This window comes from Aphelocoma coerulescens, chromosome 2, assembly GCF_041296385.1.
Source record: "Aphelocoma coerulescens isolate FSJ_1873_10779 chromosome 2, UR_Acoe_1.0, whole genome shotgun sequence".
NCBI classification, from domain to species: Eukaryota; Metazoa; Chordata; class Aves; order Passeriformes; family Corvidae; genus Aphelocoma; species Aphelocoma coerulescens.
In genome coordinates this window covers 9,556,636-9,578,174 of record NC_091015.1, presented here as the reverse complement: position 1 = coordinate 9,578,174, position 21,539 = coordinate 9,556,636, and the positions used below count along the sequence as shown (strand labels likewise).

Below are 21,539 nucleotides of genomic sequence, written 5' to 3'. Positions count from 1 at the left end.
TTGGTCATCTTTACTTCATTTATTAAACTGTCTTTGTCTTGACCCCTGCACTTCCTTTTGTCTTCCAATTCTCTTTCTTCCCCACTGAGTAGGGAGTGTGTGAATGGCTGTGGGTGCTTAGCTGGTGACTAGGGCCAACCCACCACAAATACTTTAAAAATAGCATATTGTGAGAAACAGTAGGAAGAACCTGCTTATAGTTTTGCACCAGACTTCTCTTTGCTGCTCAAAAGTAGAAATAGAAGGGGATTTTCCAGAGTGCCAGAAATAGTTTTTGTTGTCTGTTGTCTATGCTTTCTTTACCTACAGAACTGACATTTCCATAGATGATCATAGGGATGAAAAGTCACAACCTTCTGGAGGCGAACTTAGTAGATGGGTCTGAAATTAAACTTGGCTTTTTAAATTTTTATTATATATAGGGGGTTTATATATGTTTATAGGGACAAGCCTTGATTCTAGTTGTCCACCTCTGGCTTTTAGTCATGGGCAGAACATTTGAAGCAGAGTGAGAAGTGCACAGAGCTTTTTAAGACATTTGTATTTGATCCATACCCCTTCCCCCCCAATGCTTCCTTCCAAATACACAGACTCTAGAGTGTAAAATGTGTGTACTATATAGCTTGACATACATAACGAGTGTACAATGTTATATTGGGGTTTTTTGTTTATTTTTGGTGTTGGTTTTTTAGCAGGTTTGTTCCGTTTTGTTTTCTCATAGCTGTAGGATTCCCTTGTTCTGTGATTCCTGGCTTTTGACAGAGCATTTCATGTTTTCAGACTCAGAGGCTTATGATCTTGAAAGAGGACAGTGAATAAATATGACTGTGAGCTGCAAGTGGAGTAGGTCTTGGAATAAATTTGAACTGACCACTAGAGGGTCAGCTTCTTTTCAAATTTTTTGTAATCTTGTATTCTGTTTTCCAAGATCTTCAGGGAATTATCAGTGCTGTATTGATCAAGGCCAGAAATGTTCAGAGGATGATCTTGTCTCACTTTCTGATTAATTACCAACCTTAGAGCATAGCTCAAACTGACCAGTGTTTCAAGTGGAGGAATTCTTCATATCAAGTTACATGATGTCCTTTCTCATATTCTGCTCTGGTCTTCCACTTTCTTTTCTGCATAATTCAGATACAAAAATAACAGGATTTTTAGCTAATTAAGCACAGTTTTGAGTCCCAAGGAGTGCTGATACTTGCTTTTCATCAATGCATAAAAAATGTATTAGGTTTGTACATTTTTATTTGTATAATTCTACTTACCAAATAAGTTCCTTTGTTCTTAACAGAGAAAAGGCTTATTTATCTGATGTTCATAATTTCATGGTTTCAAACTCTTTCGGCCAGTTACTTTAAAAATAGGTTTTACAGTAAGGAAAAATGAGTTGCTGCTGTGAAATTCTCTAGCCGTGTTTTTTTCTTAGCTGTAGATCTTTATACAAACTTACTGACTCTATAAAGTTATAAAGTATTATATTTATTAGATCAATTCAATTTTACTATTTTTGAGACTTTTCAGTAAAATATAGGGTCAATTAATATGTTTAGTTTTATCATTTCCATAGTATGAAAACACTGATGTTACATAATTATTAAATGAGACAACCCCTTACTACTTCTTGAATGTTTTGGGCCTGTTTTTTTTTTTTCTTAGATGCTGAGTTATTTTCATAAACAAAGTAAAGTTCGTCAAGGAGTTGAAGAAATGCTCTATAGATTGTATCAACCCATCCTCTGGAGAGCACTGAAGGTAATTATCCTTTTCAGAAAATAGGACTGTCTCCCTCCAACTATTAAATTTTGTGTCCCTTCCACATCTTCTGTTTTTATTATTTGCTTTTAAAATGAAATAGCTACAAAAACCAAAATGAGTGTTTGACACCACAGATGTAGCTGAGTAACTTTGCAAGTTGTAATTAGGCATAGCATGCACAATAATATTCTAAATTTTTAATATAATTTACTTGTAAAATCCAGTTTTGTTTACAGGTACCTAGAGTGCTTTCCAGGATTGCACTTGGTATTCTTACCTTCTCAATTTGAAAATTCTGTGTAATCTTGTATTCTGTTTTCCAGGATCTTTAGGGAATTACCAGTGTTTTATTGATCAAAGCCAGAAATGTTCAGAAGATATTTTAGTTTCACCTTTTGATTAATTACCAGCCTTAGAATACAGCTCAATTAATTTATTAGAGTTTTAATTTAGAAAAACTTTTATTCTAGTTTGATTGTATGTACAGACATTCATGGTATGGATGTGCACTCAGAATAAAATTTCTTACTTCTAGTTCTTTTCTGGTAAGTGTGTGTATGTCCTCCTATGGATTGAATGCACAGACTAATGGCAACCTATTGCAGTTTGTCTACTCAGTTACACTCCGTGATTAAGATGAGCTAAGCTTCCTTCTTTGGTAACAGCTTTTATTTTGTCTGAGATTGTGAAATCCCTGTTTGTAAGAGTGTATACATACAGCCAAATTAAATTCTGGTAAACATTTTTCATTTCATTTATTGGTCAGTCATACAGCATCTTCTCTAGCCATGAGAAAAGTATTTGAAATTCTCAAAGTTGAAAGTATTTACTATTAACTTAAAAAGTTGTTTACAATGGATTTTATGAGCTACAGGAAGGAGTTGAGAGCTATTTGGTTTCAACAGAACCCTCTGGTAGAGGTGGGAAGATGAACATAGTCATTGCTAGCCCAGTATCTTGTTTGGCCTTAAGTAAGGGTTGGATCCCATCCCTTTAGAACTAATATAAGAAGGAACCTTCTGGATGAAACATGTATGTCCTAGTGCAAGAGAAAAATAGCTACAAAGCATGTCTTCCTTTAATTTCTACACTTCTGTCTCTAAAAAGAATAGGTGTTTTAATTGATTTTTGGTTAGTTAACAAAAGACAGTATTCCATTCTTAAGGGAGTTGCTGTCTGTTGGTGGAGGGTCGTAGTCACTTTCCAAGGCCCAGGACACAAATGTAAGACTAGAGTACTTTGGAGGAAGATTCTGTCAAACCCTATTAAATCTGCATACATTTATTTGGAGAAATACAACAGAAGGTGTGTCTTGTGGGGAAAAAAATGGTTAATGATTGATCTGCAGCAAGACAGTGGGAGAATTCCTGATTCCAGAAGTGGTTGAAGTTTTTAACAACTGCTGTTCATGATTTTCACATCACTGATGGTTCCATTGATAGAACAAATCATACAGTACTGCATGAATTATTTGGCATTTTGAACCAGTAGTTTAAGATACTGAACTAAGAAGGGAAGCTTATAACTGTCCTTACTGTATGGATTCTACTCCAAAGCTTGAAATGTCACTTTAATTTTAGATTACAAGTTTGATGCTCCTATTTTAGCCATATCCCTAATTTATTATAGTGAAGAACAAATCCTGTTCTAGAACACTGGTTATGAAACAGAAAGGACATACAAGGCCTATTTACTCCTCCTTGCAGAAAGCAAAAATACTTCAGTTGTAAGAATACACCAAATTCCAGAACTGTTCGTCCTGAAACCACTTGATTTCATCTCTGCAATCTTTAAACTGAGAATGCACATTTGTAATGCACAGTTCTCTGTTTCTTCTTAAATTGCTTGTTTTGCAAATACTTAGATTGCACAACTTCTTTTGGGGCCTTTACCAGCACGTATTTTATAAGCCTTGATGCAACTTTTAAGTTTTTATAATTATAAGCCCATATGTAACTCCATCTTTTTTCATGTTCCTATTATGAAAAGCAAGTGTCATGCAAACATAAGAGATGTGCAGTGATTGGCTGTTAGTATAAGAAGATACATGGGTATAAAAATATGGGTATTTAGTGTGAGGTAAGTAGTGATTAAGCTATTTCTTATCAAGCTGAAAAAGTCAAGAACCACTCCTCCAGGAATTCAAGCTGTTGAAGAAAGTGACTCCTTTAAAGTGGTGTGTTTGGTTGTCTTTTAAATTTTTTTTTAACATCCCACACATTTAAACTAACATATTCTGGGGAAGCAGTGTTTTAAATAATTTGAAGTGAATTTCAGAACCTGTAAGACCAGATAAAATTTAAAAGAAAGCCATGAAAATTAACTGAAGAAAAAATTAAAATATTGTTTAAAAAGGTTCTGAAAGTTCCTCAGAATAGTACAAGCGTAATGGTAAAGAAATATTAGTCATTTAAATAACTGCAGGCTCTGGCCTGGAAAAATCAGTGTGGATTAAAACAGGCCATGAATTTAAAGTCTTAGGTTCTACCTCTGTGAAGACGTTGTATGAGCCTGAATATGCAAATATATTTGGGATAAATTCCAATTAATTAAAGGCAGGAATTTGAACTGTGGGTACTCAGTTCAAAATTAAAAGTGAGTTTAATGGAATTCAGTGTAATGTACTTAAAAAGTTATGGAAATTAACTTTCTGGAATGGCTATGGTAGACAAGGTCTAGGTTATTGCACAAAACTACATTTGAATTAATTCTCACATGCAATGTTAGTGCAGAAGAGCTATTTCACCCTGAATTCACATATCATCTTGTTATGTGTTAGTTCTTGATATAGACAAGCTCAAAGTTGAAGGATTTTCTCAACTTCGTAGCTTAGAATTAAGAATTATGATCTTCTCACCTTTGAACGTCTGCATTATCCGTGATAAACAAAGGAAAACACAAATCCCTAACTAACGAGTATGTATGGGCTTTATTTGCTTTTGTAGTATTCAGTTTAGAATTCCTATTAATTTTGTTGACTTGAAGAATATGGAATGTTTTGGTTTTACTCCACCATATCAGGATTGGTCCAGAAGAGAAACCCAAAACAGATTGTAAATGAAGTAATTGTTGCTCATTTCTTTTGTGTTTTTCTGGTTTTATTTGTCATTAGTTTATTTAAGTCTAAATATTACATGGTTATTGCCGTGTTTCTTTTCCCTGCCTTTGATTTCAATGTGCTTTATGACAAGGAAAGAAGAAAATGAGATTATTAGAATAATCAAGAGATTCCCCGACCTGTCTCATCTTTAAGATTAGGCCTACTTTGCTCGTTGTATGAGAGAGGTTTTTTTTCATTGGACTCAAAATCTGGACAAAATTCTTCCTTCTTTCCAGGAGAAGTTAGCAGAGGCTCTGAATCACTGCACTGCTTTGATAAATGCAGTTTGGTGGTTAGATTTCAGCTTTCTCCTTGTGATGCTGTTCCAGTTTGGCCAAATTTAGAAATCCTCTGATAGATGGCAGGCTACAACCACCCCTCTCCCACCAGCTTCGGGAAAAAATAAATTTTCCTTGAAGGAAAGTGAAAGAGATAAAAACTATTTATTTAACAAACACACAGGAAAAGGATAATAATGCTAAATGATAAAACCTCCTGCTCTGCTGAGAGAAACCTGGGGGAAAATTCAGAGTCCTTCTGTAGATCTCCCTCCTTGGAGCTGGGACAGGGTGGTGGGCCCACCTCCAGGGCCAAGGCCTCAGTGGAAAGTCCTCCCAAAGTATTCTGATGTTGGAACAGTCCAGCAGAGAGAAAAGGAAAAAAACGAAGTCCCAGGAAAACAAAAGTTCAACTCTCTGGAGGAAAAGGAGCTGAGGAAAAAAAACTGGTGAAAGCTCTGGCTGGAAAGAAAAGCAAGCTGGGTGCTTCCCTTCCCTCTCGCTCTCCTGCCACAGCTGAAAAAAAGTCTCTGTCTCTGTGTGACCTTGAACAAGCTGCAAACTGCTTTGAAAAAGTTTGCTCAGTTTTTCCTCCCCCTTCTCAGGCTCAGTTTAAAGGCATAGAAAGGCACAAAAATTAATTTCTGGGCATAGGGCAGTGATATGGGATACACATCAGAAAGTCACCCCAAGACAGATGCCTTGAATTTCTTCATCTTTTTATTGCCTGCTCTTTTTTTTCTGTCCTTCAAGAGTTCACTGGGTCAATTATCTTTCACTGAATGAATGTCTAATTAGTTTTTTTTTTGTTGTTTTTTTTTTTTTTTTTTTTACATTTGGGGTTCTACAACCAGTAAAATATGTAGTGGAGTACATAGAAAACTTGAATGTGGTAAAATCTCTGAGGGTTGAGAGGCTTCCCATAGATTTTTGATGAGTTGCCTGGACCTTAGAACATGGTGCTATTACTTATGTGCAGAGATGCAGAAATGAATATGTTTTTGCTGGATAAGTTACTCTCCAGGCTTTCTGGTACTTAGTTCCTAAATACTATTTTCTTGAAGCAATAGGCTTGAGCTTTTCAATTAAATCACCTGTCTCTTGACAAGCAAGTTAATTAATTCAATCTGATTGAATTCAAGAGTCTTCTGTCCTGAAGAGGAGCTTTAAGGGCACCAACAGAAATCCCCAGCTGCCTTTAATGTATTCAGCATTACAGAAAGCAGGAGAATTCTGACTGTGATTCCTCAGGGCCATTGAAGCTGATATGCTTTGAAAGCTGATTGTAACAATAACTCAGGTTTTACTGAATGGGCAGAAATATAAGGTAAAACATTAAAACTCGTATGTGACTTTAGGTTCTTCTATCCATTTATAAATTCATCTTTTCCATCTACTTAATTAAAAACACTTAACTTGTTAAAATGTTTGGAGAACAGTGTTTGACAGGATACACACCTTTGGATATTAACACTCTGTCCTTATGGAAAAAATATTTTTTCCTCCATTGTAACAGGCCCGAAACTCAGAAGTTCGAGCAAATGCAGCATTTTTGTTTGTTGATGCTTTTCCTGTTCGTGATCCCAGTTTTAAGGTTGAAGAGATGGACAATGAAATTCAGAAACAGTTTGAAGAACTTTTTGTAAGTTTTATGAAACTAAAATGTTAAAAATGAAACTTTTATCAAAGCTAACTCAAAAAATAAGATTAAATGTTGATGCAATTAAAATTTATGGAACTTCTGGGTAGCATTTGTAGGGAGATAGAGGTCTGTGGTGCAGAAAATACAAAAATAAACTAATATTTTAAATTTCTGTAGTATGTTTTCTGCAGATGCTATATACCACTTTAAACTCTCAAAAGAAAATATTTTGGTTTGTAATTCATTAATCTGTGAATGAGAGATGCCTTTGAAAGATTGAACACATGAATAATGGATCTTGATCCTTATTTAACCTTGGACTGGGGGAGAGAGCTTCATAGTTACTATGGAAGCATTCAATGAAAGTTCAGTACTGTGTTACTAAATGCTTCTGAAATTAAGTATAATGGAGATAACCTAAAAATCTCCTTACCAGTCTAGATGGGTGAGAATGGACATAGTGTTTTCATTAAGAAAATGTTTGGGGATTCCTGAGTAAACATCAGATAATTGAATGAATTTCAGAGTTTTTATGTCATTTCCTAGGAACAGTGATCAGTGTAGACTCATATAAGTAAAAGTCTAAATATTCTTAATTAAGTCACAAATGCAAGACTTGATTTATTTAAAAAAAAATTCAAAAGCCCAATTAAAAAGGTGGTCAACAGTTATCTTAATTTTGCTTCTGATTTAAATTTCCTTGGTTTCTTTATTGTAAAATGCCTTGAGGGACTATTAATACTACAGTTCTTTTATTGTATGACAATTTTCATAATTATTAAAAGGTAATAGAGTGCATTTTGTTTATGATAGGCTCATGTCAAACAGCAGTAGAGCTACAATAATCCATATGCTCACAGTATTGTTCTTCTGTTTGTTTTAGAGTCTCTTAGAAGATCCTCATCCAGTTGTCCGCTCTACAGGGATACTTGGAGTTACTCAGATAACATCCAAATACTGGGAGATGATTCCTCCAACAATTCTTGCTGATCTTTTAAAAAAGATAACTGGAGAGCTGGCATGTGATATAACATCTGCTGATGTTCGATGCTGTGTTTTTAAAGTAAATGTTTTTCTAAATTTAAAATCATGATTGTCATATTTTATCTGATGTACAGGTTTCTAGTATAGGCCACTGTAAATCAAGGAGATTACTTGTTCTACTTAATGTCTTAGGCAGTAGAATTCCTAATACATGAAGGTCTTGCACATTTCATAAAAGCCATGTTTGAAATACACAAATGCCTTTCAAAATAGTAACTGATTTGCTTTCTGACTCAACCATTTTGAATTTCCAGTTGTACACACACAGTTTGGACCTGATAATTTAGTTTCTTTAGCTATTAGAAATGATGGTTAGGCTTGAAAATATAAATAGTAAGGTCCCAGGATGTTCCTATGTCACTGGCTTTAACGCATCCCAAGACATGCACAATTAGGATTTTGTGCTCCACTTTGTGTGTCTGAGGTTTGGATGGATGTAATTCCACAGTTTGTCTGGGGATGCCTCCTCCTCTGCATTGCTCAGTATGTTAGAATTAGTTCATCTACATCTTTCTGGCATGTGAGAAATAACTGATAGCTCGGACAGAAAAATGAACTCCCTCAGCAGCATTTTCACTTGAAGATTTTGTGTCTGTGTCAGTTCAACCTTAAATTGAAGCTGTTGTCCTGTTAATCTTTACTTGCTCCACTACTGCTTCATGGGGGAGCTATACTGGATAAGCAGAAAGTGCTGATTTAAAAACAAATTGGTATCAAATAGATGTGTTTTTAATTTGCAATCAGTGTATTTTAGAGAGCTGATATTATACAGTTTGCCCTCAGGTAGAGGGCAAGACCATGGTCTCAGTGTAGATCTGAAGTGAGCTGAAGTGTAGAGCTGAAGTGAGTTCACTGAGCACAATTCACTGTAAATTTGAAATAATCAAAGGAATTTTTACCAAAGTATTACAAGAAAAATAAGCATTCACAGTATCTGTCCCTGCTTTATTTAACCTGAGAAATGTTGTGGTCCTCTTCAACAATTTTTAGCTAACTATTTCTCGGCTCTTTCTGTATTTGGTTTTGGTTTTTTTAGTGCCTACCAATAATTTTGGACAACAAGCTAAGTCACCCACTGCTGGAACATCTCCTGCCTGCAACCAAACACAGTCTTCATGACAATTCCGAGAAGGTGCGAGTGGCTTTTGTGGATATGCTACTGAAAGTGAAGGCTACCAAGGCTGCTAAGGTAGGACAAGTGATGCTTGATAAGTAGCAAGGAGACAAAATCAAGGCATTTATTTAAAAAAAAAAAGAAGTACATTTTGAGACTGCTGTGGTGTTCCTAAAAGGAAAGAAATACCTGCTTTGCTGTAGTGATACTCTTAGATTTGTGGTATCTTGAGTACTCTGTGGGCCCTTGTTCTCTTTGTGGATGTGTGGGGCAGAGCAGTGGTACAGCCACACTTCCCTTGGCTGCCCAGCTCAGGGCAGGACTCTTCTAAATGCTTAACACCTTTCCCTAGTAACTTTTTTGCTTTGATTCTCCTGTTTTTGTAATGTCTGTATTTTGTGGGCACATCCCTCGGGATTTTGGTGTCTTTTTATAGTAATTTTGAATGCATTTTATGTTCTGCTGTGGAGTCTTATTTAGGGTGATACTCTCCAGCCACAAGCATTACATTATAGCACCTTTGAGCTCTTATTCCACTCTCTAGTGTTAATAGTTTCTTAATTTCAATTTTATATTTTAATTTAATCGTGTTTTTGTCCTTGCTAAGCCCAATAAAGACATAAAGCTATTAGAGAGCATCCAAAGGAAAGCTGTGAAGACGGTGAAGGGTCTAGGGGGGGAAGCCATACAAGGAGTGGCTGAGGTCACTTGGTTTGTGAGTAATTCTGAATTTGCTGCCATTAAAGACAGAGAAAAAAGATAATTCTTAATGTCAGGGATTTTTGGTGGGAAGGAAGGATCAGGTTTACGTAAAGAAAAAAAATCCTAGTATTAGATGTTTTTCAGTAACTTCCTATTGATTTAAAAACTGTAATATGTATCTGCCAAGTCCTGGGATCATTTCAAACTTACTCTTTATGACAGTTCTAATAGGGGCGTCCATAGTTTGAATTTGCAGGGTAATGAACTGCTGCAAATATTGCTACTCAAGAGTAAAATAGGTTTCTTGGCATTGAAAAATACTTTCTTTTTGGTTTTTTGTTTTCATTTGAAATTGTCCAGCATAATTAATTCAGAATCTTCTCAGAGAAATTACAAATGTAGTGTTACTGCTGGCATAACATCTGTGTAGTCTTTCTGAATTTCATAGCCTTTGACTTCTGTTTTACAAATAAACTAGAGCTCGGCTAAGAATGGGATGCATTCAGTATTTAGTAATGTAGGGTTTGGGATGGTTTTGGAAAGGGTGTTGATCTATACAGGTTTTTAAGGTGTATACAATACTTGAAAGTAGTTTGGTCCTACTTTGTCCTGGAAGGAGAATATGAAACATGGCACATAATGAAAAATAATTGTATTTTATGGTGATTTCCTTGTAGAGTTCTTCCCTGTACCTATGGAATTGCATTAGTATTGCAGACGTATTGAACTGAAATTGCTTGAACCATAATTTTCCCAGTGAGTCAGACATATGAGGAAATTTAGAACACCAGAAGCATCAGAACAGCAAAATAACATTATTGCAGCAGAATGTGACCTCCAGTACATGTCGGTGTTCAGTAAATATAAAAAATGCTCATTTTTTCTGGTAAATGCTCCATATGCTTGTTTAGACCATTGACATGGAAATCACTTGATGAAGGTGATGGTTTTTTCCTCTATTTTTTTAAAACTCCTTTTAATATCTTTTTCTCACTTTAAAAAGTTCTGGACTATCTGTCCCATGGAGCATCTTCTGTCTCGCCTTGAAGCCGATTCTCGGCCTGTGTCGCGGCGCATCGTGAACCTCCTGATGAACTCCTTCTTCCCCATTAACCAGCCCGAGGATGTGTGGTGTGAGCGCTGTGTCACTCTGATCCAGATGAATCCAGCAGCAGCCAGGAAGTTCTATCAATATGCTTATGAATTTACTGCCCCCACCAATATAGGTAAAGTGCAAAACCTTCTGAGTTTGTGGAATTACTGATACCACACCATGTAAATGATTTTCTTTTTTTCTTCCTGTAACAGTGGTACATTTTTGCTAGATTTTTTGGTCTTAGTATAATACTAGTTTGTAGTTTCTGAAATTCAGGACACCAGCAATAAGCACTGCTGGCAAAGTCATCATCTTCTTCAGCAATGAGATCAAAGCTTTTCATTTCTGCTCTTAGGTGCTGTACTGTACACTCCAGCCAGTGGTGGTACCTGGTCCCTCTGTTCCCCTTTCTCCCCACACATACCTTAAAACTATCTCAGTTGATACGTATTTCTTATGTAGAAATAGGGTAACAAAATACCCTGGTGGCTTAAGTGATTTGAGAGCTTCATGTGAAAGATTCTACAGAAACTGAAAAAATGTTTACGTCTGATAATCTGGTTATGTGGGATTTATGGATCAATATTTTCGAGTTGCTCAGAGAAAATCTGAAAAGTCCTCCTTCAGAAAGTTTCAGTGAAGAGGGCATGTACTGCCCAGAATGTCACTGCTTTTTGGCAAAGTGCTATTGAACCAAGTAAAATCAGGAAAATTTTTTTTCAGAGGAGTTCTGATAAAACCCAAGTAGTCAGCATGGAGTGACTTGGTTGAAATGCCCAAACTGTTGCCTCCCAGCTGATCACCTTGATAAGGTAGTTATGAAATCACAGTTATGGAATCACCTTGTTGTACTTCCACCAGAGTGGGCATAACCCTTTCACCTTTTCTAGAGCTGAGCTCCTTGTTCAGGAGTGCAATGGTTGGGCTATGACATCTTTTCCAAAGAGTGGAAATTGACATAGAAGGGAATGGGAATTGACATAGGGATGGGAGTTGACATAGGAGGGAATGTGTTCTCGAATGTGGGTCATTAAGTTAACAGTTAAGCCAGATTAAATGTAGGAGTTCTGGGAGCTTACTCTGATTCTGATTTGATAAGGTGGTGGTTATTTTTTGGGGGTTTTTTTTAGTATACTGTTTTAACAATAAAATTACAGACCCTGATGATAATGTTGCCATTTCTTCTTCAGACTTGAGGATATAAAATATGTTCACGTTTTTTCCATTTCCTTTACATGGAATTTTTCTCCTTTTTTTCCTAGCTCTTTCTGGTTCTGTTGCCTACTTTTTCATACTGTCTTTGCAGCATTATAATTAGAAGCATTTATTAGCATAATTCTTAGCAAATAGTAAATGTCTAATTTATTCCTCTTCTATTTAAACATAGCTAAATTGATGCTCACTATTCGGCGCTGCTTGAATGCCTGCATCCAGAAAGCAAGGAAGGAGAGTCTTCATGATAGTGGGAATGATGATGATGATGAAGATGGAAGTGAAAAGGAGAACAAAAGTGTAAGAAAGTCCACTTTATGCTAAATTCTGGTAACTTCTTTTCAGTGGTGCTTGAGACATAGACAGTGAATGATATGACAGAAGTCTAAAGGAAAGCCCTTGGGCATCTGTGGTACTGCAAGGCAGGGAACTGCCATTATTGGGTTTTCATGTCTTGCGATAGCAGAAATTTGGTCAAGTAGCTAGAATAAGATAGAAGGAATATGAAGCATACTTTAAATTAATACTTGCCTAATTCCAGTATTGATTATAAAGTGTGGTTTGGTTTTGCAGTTAAATTGTTTTTAAAATTACCATTGCAAGATATGTGAAATTAGAGAGAGAGCAAGACTGAATTGTGGAGTTCATGGTCTACAGCAACCACAATGCCCTTGTAAAGTGACTAGAAGGATTTTCAGTGATTTTTTAAACCTTATTTTAACTTAAATTTCTATTTGAAAATATAATGGGTAATATCATCTAAGAGTTTGTATTTCAGGTGTTGGATAATGTGCTGTCAGTAAATGATGTGGCCAGCATGGCAAGTTTGTTGGAGATAACTGTAATACTCTGGAGAAGTATCTACAGAGCACTAGATCACAATGAAGATGCCAAAGATTATGCTATCAGGAAGTTTGCTTCTGTACTTCCTGAATATTTTAAAGTATTTCAGGTAAAGAAAGCCTAGATTTTCCTGTATTTTCTTAGTATTTTCTTCAGATGCTTTCATGTTTTATGTCTTTCATCTATTTTTATGGCATTAAGTATTCTTTTTCATTGTTGCAATAAACCATAAACAACAGCAAGTTTCTTGGAATCCCACAAATGGATAGAAACTATTCTCCAGCTGCAGTGTCTGACAAATGAACCATTATCTAAATAGTCAGCTCAGAAATACTTATGCAATAAATTGCTCTCCTTGTAAGGTTTTTCTAGGGTTTTATTCTTTTGAATGTTTTGGAACTTTTGGAAAACAGTAAATGCAAATGTGCAGTTGCAGAATAAATACTCAGTGTCCATTAGAGTCCATATGTTTTTCTACCCACTGTCGCCCAGACTGTTCCACCAGCATCACTTCTTATGATTCAGCTACAACCGAAGCAGCTGAGGCTCCTTTTTCACTGAATATGAGGTGGCAGAGTGCACTTGCAGCCCAGAAAGCCAAATGTGTCCTGCTGACCTGCTGGAGTGAGTCCAAAGGATGGCCACCAAGATGATTAGAGGGATAGAGCACCTCTCCTAAAGGGGAAGGCTAAAAGAATTGGGATTGTTCAGCCTGGAAGGAGAAGGCTTTGGGGTTACCTAATTGCAGCCTTCCAGTGCCTGAAGGGAGCCTGCAAGAAAGACAGAGAGGGACTTTTTACAAGAGCATGTGGTGACAGGACAAGGGGGAATGGATTCAAACTAAAATAAAGTATATTTAGATTAAATATTAGGAAGAAATTCTTTATTGTGAGGGTGGTGAGACACTGGCACAGGTTGTCCAGAGAAGCTGTGGATGCCCCCATCCCTGGCAGTGTTCAACGCCAGGTTAGATGGGGCTTGGAACAACCTGGTCTAGTGCAAGGTGTCCCTGTCCTTGGCAGGGTGGTTGGAATAAGATGGTCTCTAAGGTCCCTTCCAACCCAAACCATTCTGTGATTCTGAGGTTTCTGCTAATTTGAATCTACTCTCCAATGATCTGATGATGCACTTACTTATTCCTTTGGTTTGATACAGGCAATTACTTAAATTAATTAAAATCAGTCATTTTCAAATTGTCAGTCTCTTTGCTGTAATTGTTTTAGTGTTATTCTCGAGGAGGATGCCATCATGAGAGTGGCCAATAGTGGCTGCTGCACCCAGAGTGCATTTGGAAGGATTATCTACTGGATGTCTTTTTCTTAGTTGATGGCTTTTATGCTGAAGTACCATGAATTATGGTGGCTGTTCCACTGCAACTTTGCTTTAGATAATCAGGGAGTGAAAAGCAGTTCATTGCTCTGTAATACTCTGCAGCACAGATACACCAAATGGTCTCTACCCTGAAAGCATTTGGAAGTTGTCAAAGACATTCCAAATCTATTTTGGTAGAGGATGTAGCATCCCTTCTGAAAGGGTCTGGTGAACAGACAAGATCCAGCTTTAGCAAGCAACCTCTTTGACTTTGATATTCTTATAGCGAGTAAGCAGCTTGGATTTAAAAGGAACTGTCATCAGAGGCTTAGTTCCTAAAAGGCTACAAACATACAGAAGCAGCCTGTCTCTTTACTAAAAAAGCTACAAATATATTTTAAATGTTCCTTTAAAAATACGAGCTTTCAAAAAGGTTTTAGATCTTGGAATTGCTAAGTAGGTGATAATTTCATTTGGCTATTTTCATGAAGCTTGGACATAGAAATAAACCATTTTTGAAGAGTTCTTAACATAGGTTGGTTTCTATATAACCTGAGTGAGATTATGTTGTGGCCTAGACCATGTATTATGACATTGTAATGAATAATAGTCCATTAAAGATTTACCATTGTTACATAAGAACCCTTTTCTTTAGAGTCCTTTAATAAGTTTGTGATGTGAATGAATATTCATTTAAGGCACTGGTTACTTGAGAGGAATTCAATGGTGTCATGGTTGTGCAATTAAACATTAGTCACTACTGGGAAAAAAAGTAAGGTAGAGCTGTTATTTCTTTTGCAATGATTATTAACCTAATGGAGTCATAACTATTCATGGTAGTTATTCTGGCAGTTTGTCAGAAAGCTGAAGGATACAATAATCAATAATTGACCTCCATGAATTGGAATCAGACATTTCAGATTGCAAGCCACATATTGTTTTGAGCTCCTTTCAGTTCCATTTGTAGTGAAAAAGGCAAATCCTTAATCTGAGAAAATTTAATCATACTTCTTCAGTTCTACTCTTTGGTTTTGCTTGCATGTGTGTACCTGTACATTTATGTCATAGAATGTAATTCTTTTATCCTAGGATGAGCGGTGCATGACTCCATTGGTTATTCTGGCATCCTTTATGCCCCCTGCTGCTATTCCTACATTCAGGTACTGTTTTGAAATCCAAACTGTGAATGACAAGAAATTTCTAGTTGGCTATATTTGTTAATTTTTGACAACTTGATGTATTAAATGCCCATTTGGGTAAATTTAGCCACTAAAATACTGTGATAAGTTAGTAAAATTTGTGATGTTCACTTCTGTCTAAGCCATTGGTAAATCCTTTATTTGTATTATACTAATTGTTTTTCTTTGGATTTTTCTGCACTTATGGATGTAAAGTTAATACATCTTGTTGTCTGTTTGTTTTCTTTTAAGCTGTGGTGTGATTTCCAGACTCAGAAATATTGACAGTGGAGCTGACAAAAGCAAATATTCTACCCTGATCGACTGCCTGTGTCGCTGGGGTCAAGTGGGGCACGTTATGGAATTAGCCTGTGACTGGCTGTCTGACACACTCACCCCAGCAAAGGTGTGCATATGCATATGGCAGGGAATTAAGGAATTGCTAGATTGCATTAAGGCATCATGCTTCTTTTTAATAGAATAAGACTTTTTAATGCTATATTATTCTGCTTTGAAATTGGTTCTAAAGTCAGATACTAACAGAGTTGTACTGGTTTTGTGCTTCCTTCTTATTTAGAATACTAAAACATCTGAACGTCGAGTACGTATCCACGTAACACATGAATCAAAACCAGACTTAGCTGTTGATTACATTGAGTATTTATTGACTCATCCTGCCAATCGTGGTTGCCTCCTTTCTGTTCCTAAAAAGAAACTGAAGAAGCTTTTGAAAATCCTCGGTGCTGCAAAGGTAGTTTTCTCTGTACCATAAACAGTGCTTATGAAATAAGTGCATAACCATATATTGCCTGAGTCAAACTAAAGGCCTGCAAGAACAAATAAATGAAGTTCATGATCCTTTGTAGAAAGGTTTTCCTTTTGATTTGTACTTCAAACAAATACTCTAAACTAGAAGTATAGTAGTTCAGAAGTGTTTATAGATGGCAGATTTTAACCAACTTCTCAGTTTTAGGTGTCTCAAAATTGTTGTGATCTAGTGGTGAGTGTTTTTAAGGGACCTGACTTTCAGAATATACAAATGAGGAATAGTCTGAAAATCAGTTATGGCATTGCAAAATGGAAGTAATTGAAGTACACTTGTTGCTTTTTTGGGGTTGGTGCTTTGCTGTTTTTATGGGTTTGGGTTGGTTTTTTTTTTTAACCTTTTGCTCAAAGCTGTTGAGGAAAGAAACATTTGAAAGGATTTTCTGAAAAATATAAATGTACACCTTGATATTTCAGAGGGTTCTTGGCTCAGTTCTGAAAGGAGCAGATTCTGGTGGCTGGAATCAAGCAACTAGCCTAAGAGCTTTCAGCCTCTTTTGCAGGTTGAGTATTCATCTTCAGCACAAGGTATGGTTACAGCTTTCCAAAATAAGCTGGAGTTCCAGTTGACAGTATAAGGAAATTCCAAAACAACTGGAAAGGCATTTGGTAAACTTCCCTTTGGTTTTTTTTTTTCAGTTTTCTGAAGAAGGAGAAGATTACCTTTCACTTCTGAACGAGACAGGTGCTTGGATAGAAAGTCAAGTTGTACCTTTTATACTAGCAAGTGATCAAGAGGATGGTATTTCAATACACAGTAATGTTTCTGAATTAATTATCCAGGTTAGAGGATTCTTATAAATCAAGCTGCTTTCAGTGTGTAAAGCTGTGTGTGTAGCAATGTGTATGCAGACAAACTGCAATGGCATTTGTCATCACTTAACAGTGTCTCTTACCCCTGATCTTGATTTGCCCTTCAAAGAAATCTTTTGACAATATAACGTGGATGGAGTTTTAGCTAGTTTTGAATTGTTTTCTGTTGCATTCCTCTGACATACCATTTAACCCAAGGTGGATTTTAGCACTGAGCTTTCACCAGATTTTGGTGAAAGGGAAGATTTGGCTAACTGTAGTCATAGTCAGTGTCCTTGAACAACTCAGCTGACATATACACAGACTTGATTCAAAGTTCTCTGCAAGTCTAGACTTCTGTTTAGTATGTAGCATCTGTGTGTCTCTGTAGGGAAAAGCTCTTTCTGTTTGCTGGTTTTAATTTTGCTATTCAGGGCAGGCAGAGATGTCATATATTGCCTCAATAGATGTTAAGTATCAATGCCTTTGATCTGAGCCTGAGTAAAAAAGAGAGGATTTAGTGCCTTTTGAGAAACCATTTACTGTCAGAAGGGGCAATGGAAGCATTTGGAGGACTGGTTGGAATTTGTGCTTTTCCACAGGTGTGAACTGAGTAACTCCAGTTAGATACACCAGCTCTCAGGGCACCTTGGCTAAGAGTTCATGGGTTTATTAAGTTTTATTGAATGGTTACTTTACGTAAAGTTCGGGTTTCATATAATTTTGCACCTCTCTTCTAGGCCTACCTGACAGTATGTAAAGATGTCATAATGGTGGGCTTGGGAAATCTCACATTTCAAGCACACCTTTTAGAAATGGCTCTTCTGATTATGCAAACAGGTACCATATTTTGTACTAATAGCAACATCTGCATTTATACTTAACTGACTTTTCTTGTATTAGCAGTCTTAATCCCTGACTTTCAGGGATTGGAAGGAACACTGGATTCATACTTAAAATATTAATTGAACTGTGTGAAAATTGCAGCTAAGGGTGCTCAGAAACTAAATGTATTGTCTACTTGTAAACTATCACTATTTGTTGTATCTAAGTTTCATTCTAAGCTTGTACCTGATGAATATTACAGCTTTTATATTATGGTATTTATCTCTTTCTCTAGAGAGAGGTGGCTTTTGTGCTCCAGTGTTACTGTGTGTTCTAAAAGAAATTATTGAAGCTTCTTTAACTCAGAATACTGAGACAGATGAAGTGACAAATCTTTTCCACAGTCTACAGAACGTCTTTCAGAAAATTTTAGAATGTGTGGCACATAGACTCAAGAAACAACAGGAAGAAGGGATTCAGGTATCATATTACAGTTTAAATTGCTACCTAATGTGTAGATGAATCCATAATTTTTATGCAAATGTGTTTTTTGAGGTTGTTACCTCACTGTTACCGACTGTTTAAAGAGACACGTGATTAAATTTTCAGTTAAATTTTCTAAGTTTTCTTGTTACCAATTTTTTTTGTCCATTTTGGTCTCATCATGACAGAAGAACCAGTGAATTGCAGAACATTCTGTTGCCAATGATCCTGGACTGTGCTAGTACTTCTAGGTTGTTAATCTTATCTGCAATTAGATGAACTTTCTCAATCCAGAGCAAAGGATTTGTTTATATACATAATGATCTTGGAGGCGGAAAAGTTTTCTTTATTATTTATTTCTTTTATCCTGAATGACATGAACTTCAAAATATGTATGATGTTCTAAAATTCTTGAAAATCTCACATCTTCACAGAAAAGTTCTTGTTTTTTTTTAAAGCAGATCCTAGATAGTAGTGAAATGGGTAGATCACTATGGGAAATTTGATGATCTACTTTTCAGGACTTCTGAAAAACATTCAGTTCTTTTTTGTAACAACCATTGCTTTGTTTGTTTCTCTCAAATTTGTGAGTAGACTTCCCAAACGTTGCTGATTCCCCCTCTGATCCCAAGTGACTAGAATACCTCAAAGGCTTTCAAGGTGTGGTCTGCATTTCTTCACAGAGAGGTTTGCTGATGTATTTCAGTTATTATACTCAAGCAGTCTGAAAAAAAAGATGTGCTTTTCTTTTTGGTTTTAGTTGATTCACTCTATTCAGATGTCTCTTGGAGAATTCATCCATGCACTGCAGTGCTGGCATTCCTCGTTCCCAACAGTTCACCAGGGTGTATTCTCCACTCTCTTGGCTGCAATAGTAGCAGAGATAAATTGTATGCTACAGAAGGTAAAGTTAATCCTGATTTTCTTGTTTCTATTTAACACTTTCTGCATTTTAAATGTTATGTTGGAACGACAGAGCTTTATTCAGAAAATTGATCTTTGTACTGCAGATGAGGATTTTGTGTGTGTTGACATGGAACAAGCAGGAAATTTTATTAGCTATAATTTCATATTAGAGTTCATCTCTCAGATTTCTGACTAGAGCTGTGTAGGAACAAACTTATTCTGATACCTGTTTCAGTATCTGCCTCTGACAGGAGAACTTAGCAGTTAGGCAGTGTTGGAGATTAACAGCGTGATTCCGGGATATTCCCTCTATGGGTTTCTATACTGGGTCTGGCTGGGAAGGAGTCAAGTTCCCTCCCTGCAGTCCCTGTGCTGCTGTGGTTGGCATTTGTGACCAAAGCACTGTTGAGGACACACCAGTTTGTTTTGGCTGCTGCTGAGCAGAGCTTGCAGAGTGTCAAGGTTTCCCTCTTCCCTTCACCCTCACTCAAAAAAAATAAGGCTGTGGGTAGGCAAGAGGCTGAGAAGGGGACACAGCCGAGGCCGTGGACACAAACTGGTCAAAGGCTTACTCCATACAATGTCCTGTTCAGCAATTAGAGCTCAGGGAAAGGAGGAGTGCAGGGGCTTCTTCTGAACCTACCTCACTTCATCTCACCGAGCATTAGGGAGCTTAGGAAGTGAACCACTGATGTGTGACAGATTCCCATTCCCTATTCTTGGAATGGTCCCATAAGGTTCTGTTTCAAAGCAGGCTAATGCCCTGCTTGGCACCGATCACTTGTGCATTCTCTGGTTCGGTACAGAGACATTTCACGTGCTGCATCTTTTGTTTAGTTCCCTTGCTTTTTGTGCAGAGGATTTCCAAATATCTGAGTTGCTTTGGAAAGTAAAGAAAGAATCTCTAATACTGAAAAGAATGTGTAGACAGAGGTTATTTCATGTTCTGAAAGTCCAAGGAACCACGACTCTCCTTGAAGGAGAAGGGCAACATTCCCCACCCCATTTTTCTAATGCAGGTAATGTTAGGATCGAATACGATTGGTAAGATTGGAAGCTTTGGGAACTAACAAGGAAGAGCAGAGGCTCTTCAGCAGAGGCTGTACTTTTGCTGTGGGCTCTGGATGTGTCAGAAACAGAGCAAGAAACAGTTGCCAGAAAGTACCACAGAGCGACTTCCAAGGTTCTGTTACAGGAGGCACTGGAACAGTACCAGATGTTTACCTGCAGACATTAATGTGTCAGCTGAGAGGCTGTGGGGTGACAGGTGCTCTTTACAGATGATGCAGAGGAAACATTTATGGGCTTGAATATACTGGAGATTCATACTCACAGATTGAGTGTTCATTCCAGTCATTCATCTGAGCGGGGGTTTTCCCTCCCTCCAGTTTATTGTAAATCAAAATTCAGTTCAAACTAAATATTTTTCATGCGATTTAGTACTTCATACCAAAAAAAGCAGGTATTCAGAAAATCACTGTCACTGAATTGTATTTAGAAATCACAGATGAACGCTTCAGCTTGAAGCCACAGAGGGGACTCGTTTGTGTTTGATAGGCTGTGCCTTTATAAAGAGGGACCATCGGTGTAGTTAAATGAAACTTCTGGTGAGAACAACTGCAGAGAATATTTGCCTTGGTACAAATACTGTTTATTTGGTTTAATTTCAGTCTTTCTGATTTAAATTTGTTTTGTTTATTTGGACACAACACAGTTGGGTTAAAGCTATTCAAAGAATACTTGTGAATGTTCTAATTATTTAAGGATAGGTTCTGGTTAGTGTAATTATTGAAATACAATATTCTGCATATGTGTCTTTCTTGAGCTATAACAGTTGTTGACTTATTCTTTTTTAGGCTTCCAGTGAAAAAGACTTGACTATACCAAAGACTATTTCAGACCTTCCCCCTCTTTCAAGCAGTTTAATGGCTGTAATTATGAAGTCAGTTAATGTTGTCAGGTAAATGTTTGTATATTAATTTGTCCAAGGTTGTTGCTAATATAGAACAGCTTATATGTTGTCAATAAAATTTTAATTTCTAAATTCAAATATATTTTGAAGAACTAGTTGCTTTCTAAATTTATCTGGACTATTTCATAATCCCTTCTTCTTGACATATTGCCTTGTAGGTATTGATTGCTGGCATTGAGTCCATTTGTTTAAGCAAGAGTGCTTCTTATTTACAAGACTATTAATCATGATGAGTTTTTTAATCATACTTCTTGTCTTGCTTCTTTCATAAGATACTTATAAAGCTGAGTCCCCTCAATACAGAGATATTAAGATGAGATAAAATATCTGCCAGAAATAGAATTAATCCTTTAGTTGAACATTTGCAACGAGGTGACATCTACCTATGGCTGTATTAAAGTCACAACATTCAAAATGGGAAGTATCTGAGTGCTAAAAGCCTCCAAAAGTGAGCTTATGTT

The 21,539-nt window shown here is 36.7% G+C and overlaps 1 protein-coding gene across 3 annotated transcripts in view; it reads left to right on the top strand.

Moving 5' to 3' along the window:
• The window catches only part of NCAPG2 (non-SMC condensin II complex subunit G2), a 44,282-nt gene that overhangs the window by 13,036 nt on the left and 9,707 nt on the right, over nt 1–21,539 (top strand). For 2 of the 3 annotated variants that reach the window (XM_069006419.1, XM_069006421.1), the window contains exons 9-24: nt 1,657–1,752; nt 6,650–6,775; nt 7,659–7,838; nt 8,856–9,008; nt 10,639–10,861; nt 12,119–12,243; nt 12,722–12,895; nt 15,187–15,257; nt 15,528–15,681; nt 15,853–16,026; nt 16,518–16,628; nt 16,740–16,883; nt 17,633–17,732; nt 18,013–18,197; nt 18,961–19,104; nt 20,963–21,066. In XM_069006419.1, the coding sequence (XP_068862520.1) occupies nt 1,657–1,752; nt 6,650–6,775; nt 7,659–7,838; nt 8,856–9,008; nt 10,639–10,861; nt 12,119–12,243; nt 12,722–12,895; nt 15,187–15,257; nt 15,528–15,681; nt 15,853–16,026; nt 16,518–16,628; nt 16,740–16,883; nt 17,633–17,732; nt 18,013–18,197; nt 18,961–19,104; nt 20,963–21,066 (2,264 nt within the window). The remainder of the gene's footprint in view (nt 1–1,656; nt 1,753–6,649; nt 6,776–7,658; nt 7,839–8,855; nt 9,009–10,638; nt 10,862–12,118; nt 12,244–12,721; nt 12,896–15,186; nt 15,258–15,527; nt 15,682–15,852; nt 16,027–16,517; nt 16,629–16,739; nt 16,884–17,632; nt 17,733–18,012; nt 18,198–18,960; nt 19,105–20,962; nt 21,067–21,539) is intronic. The other variant, XM_069006420.1, reaches the window with a different exon arrangement.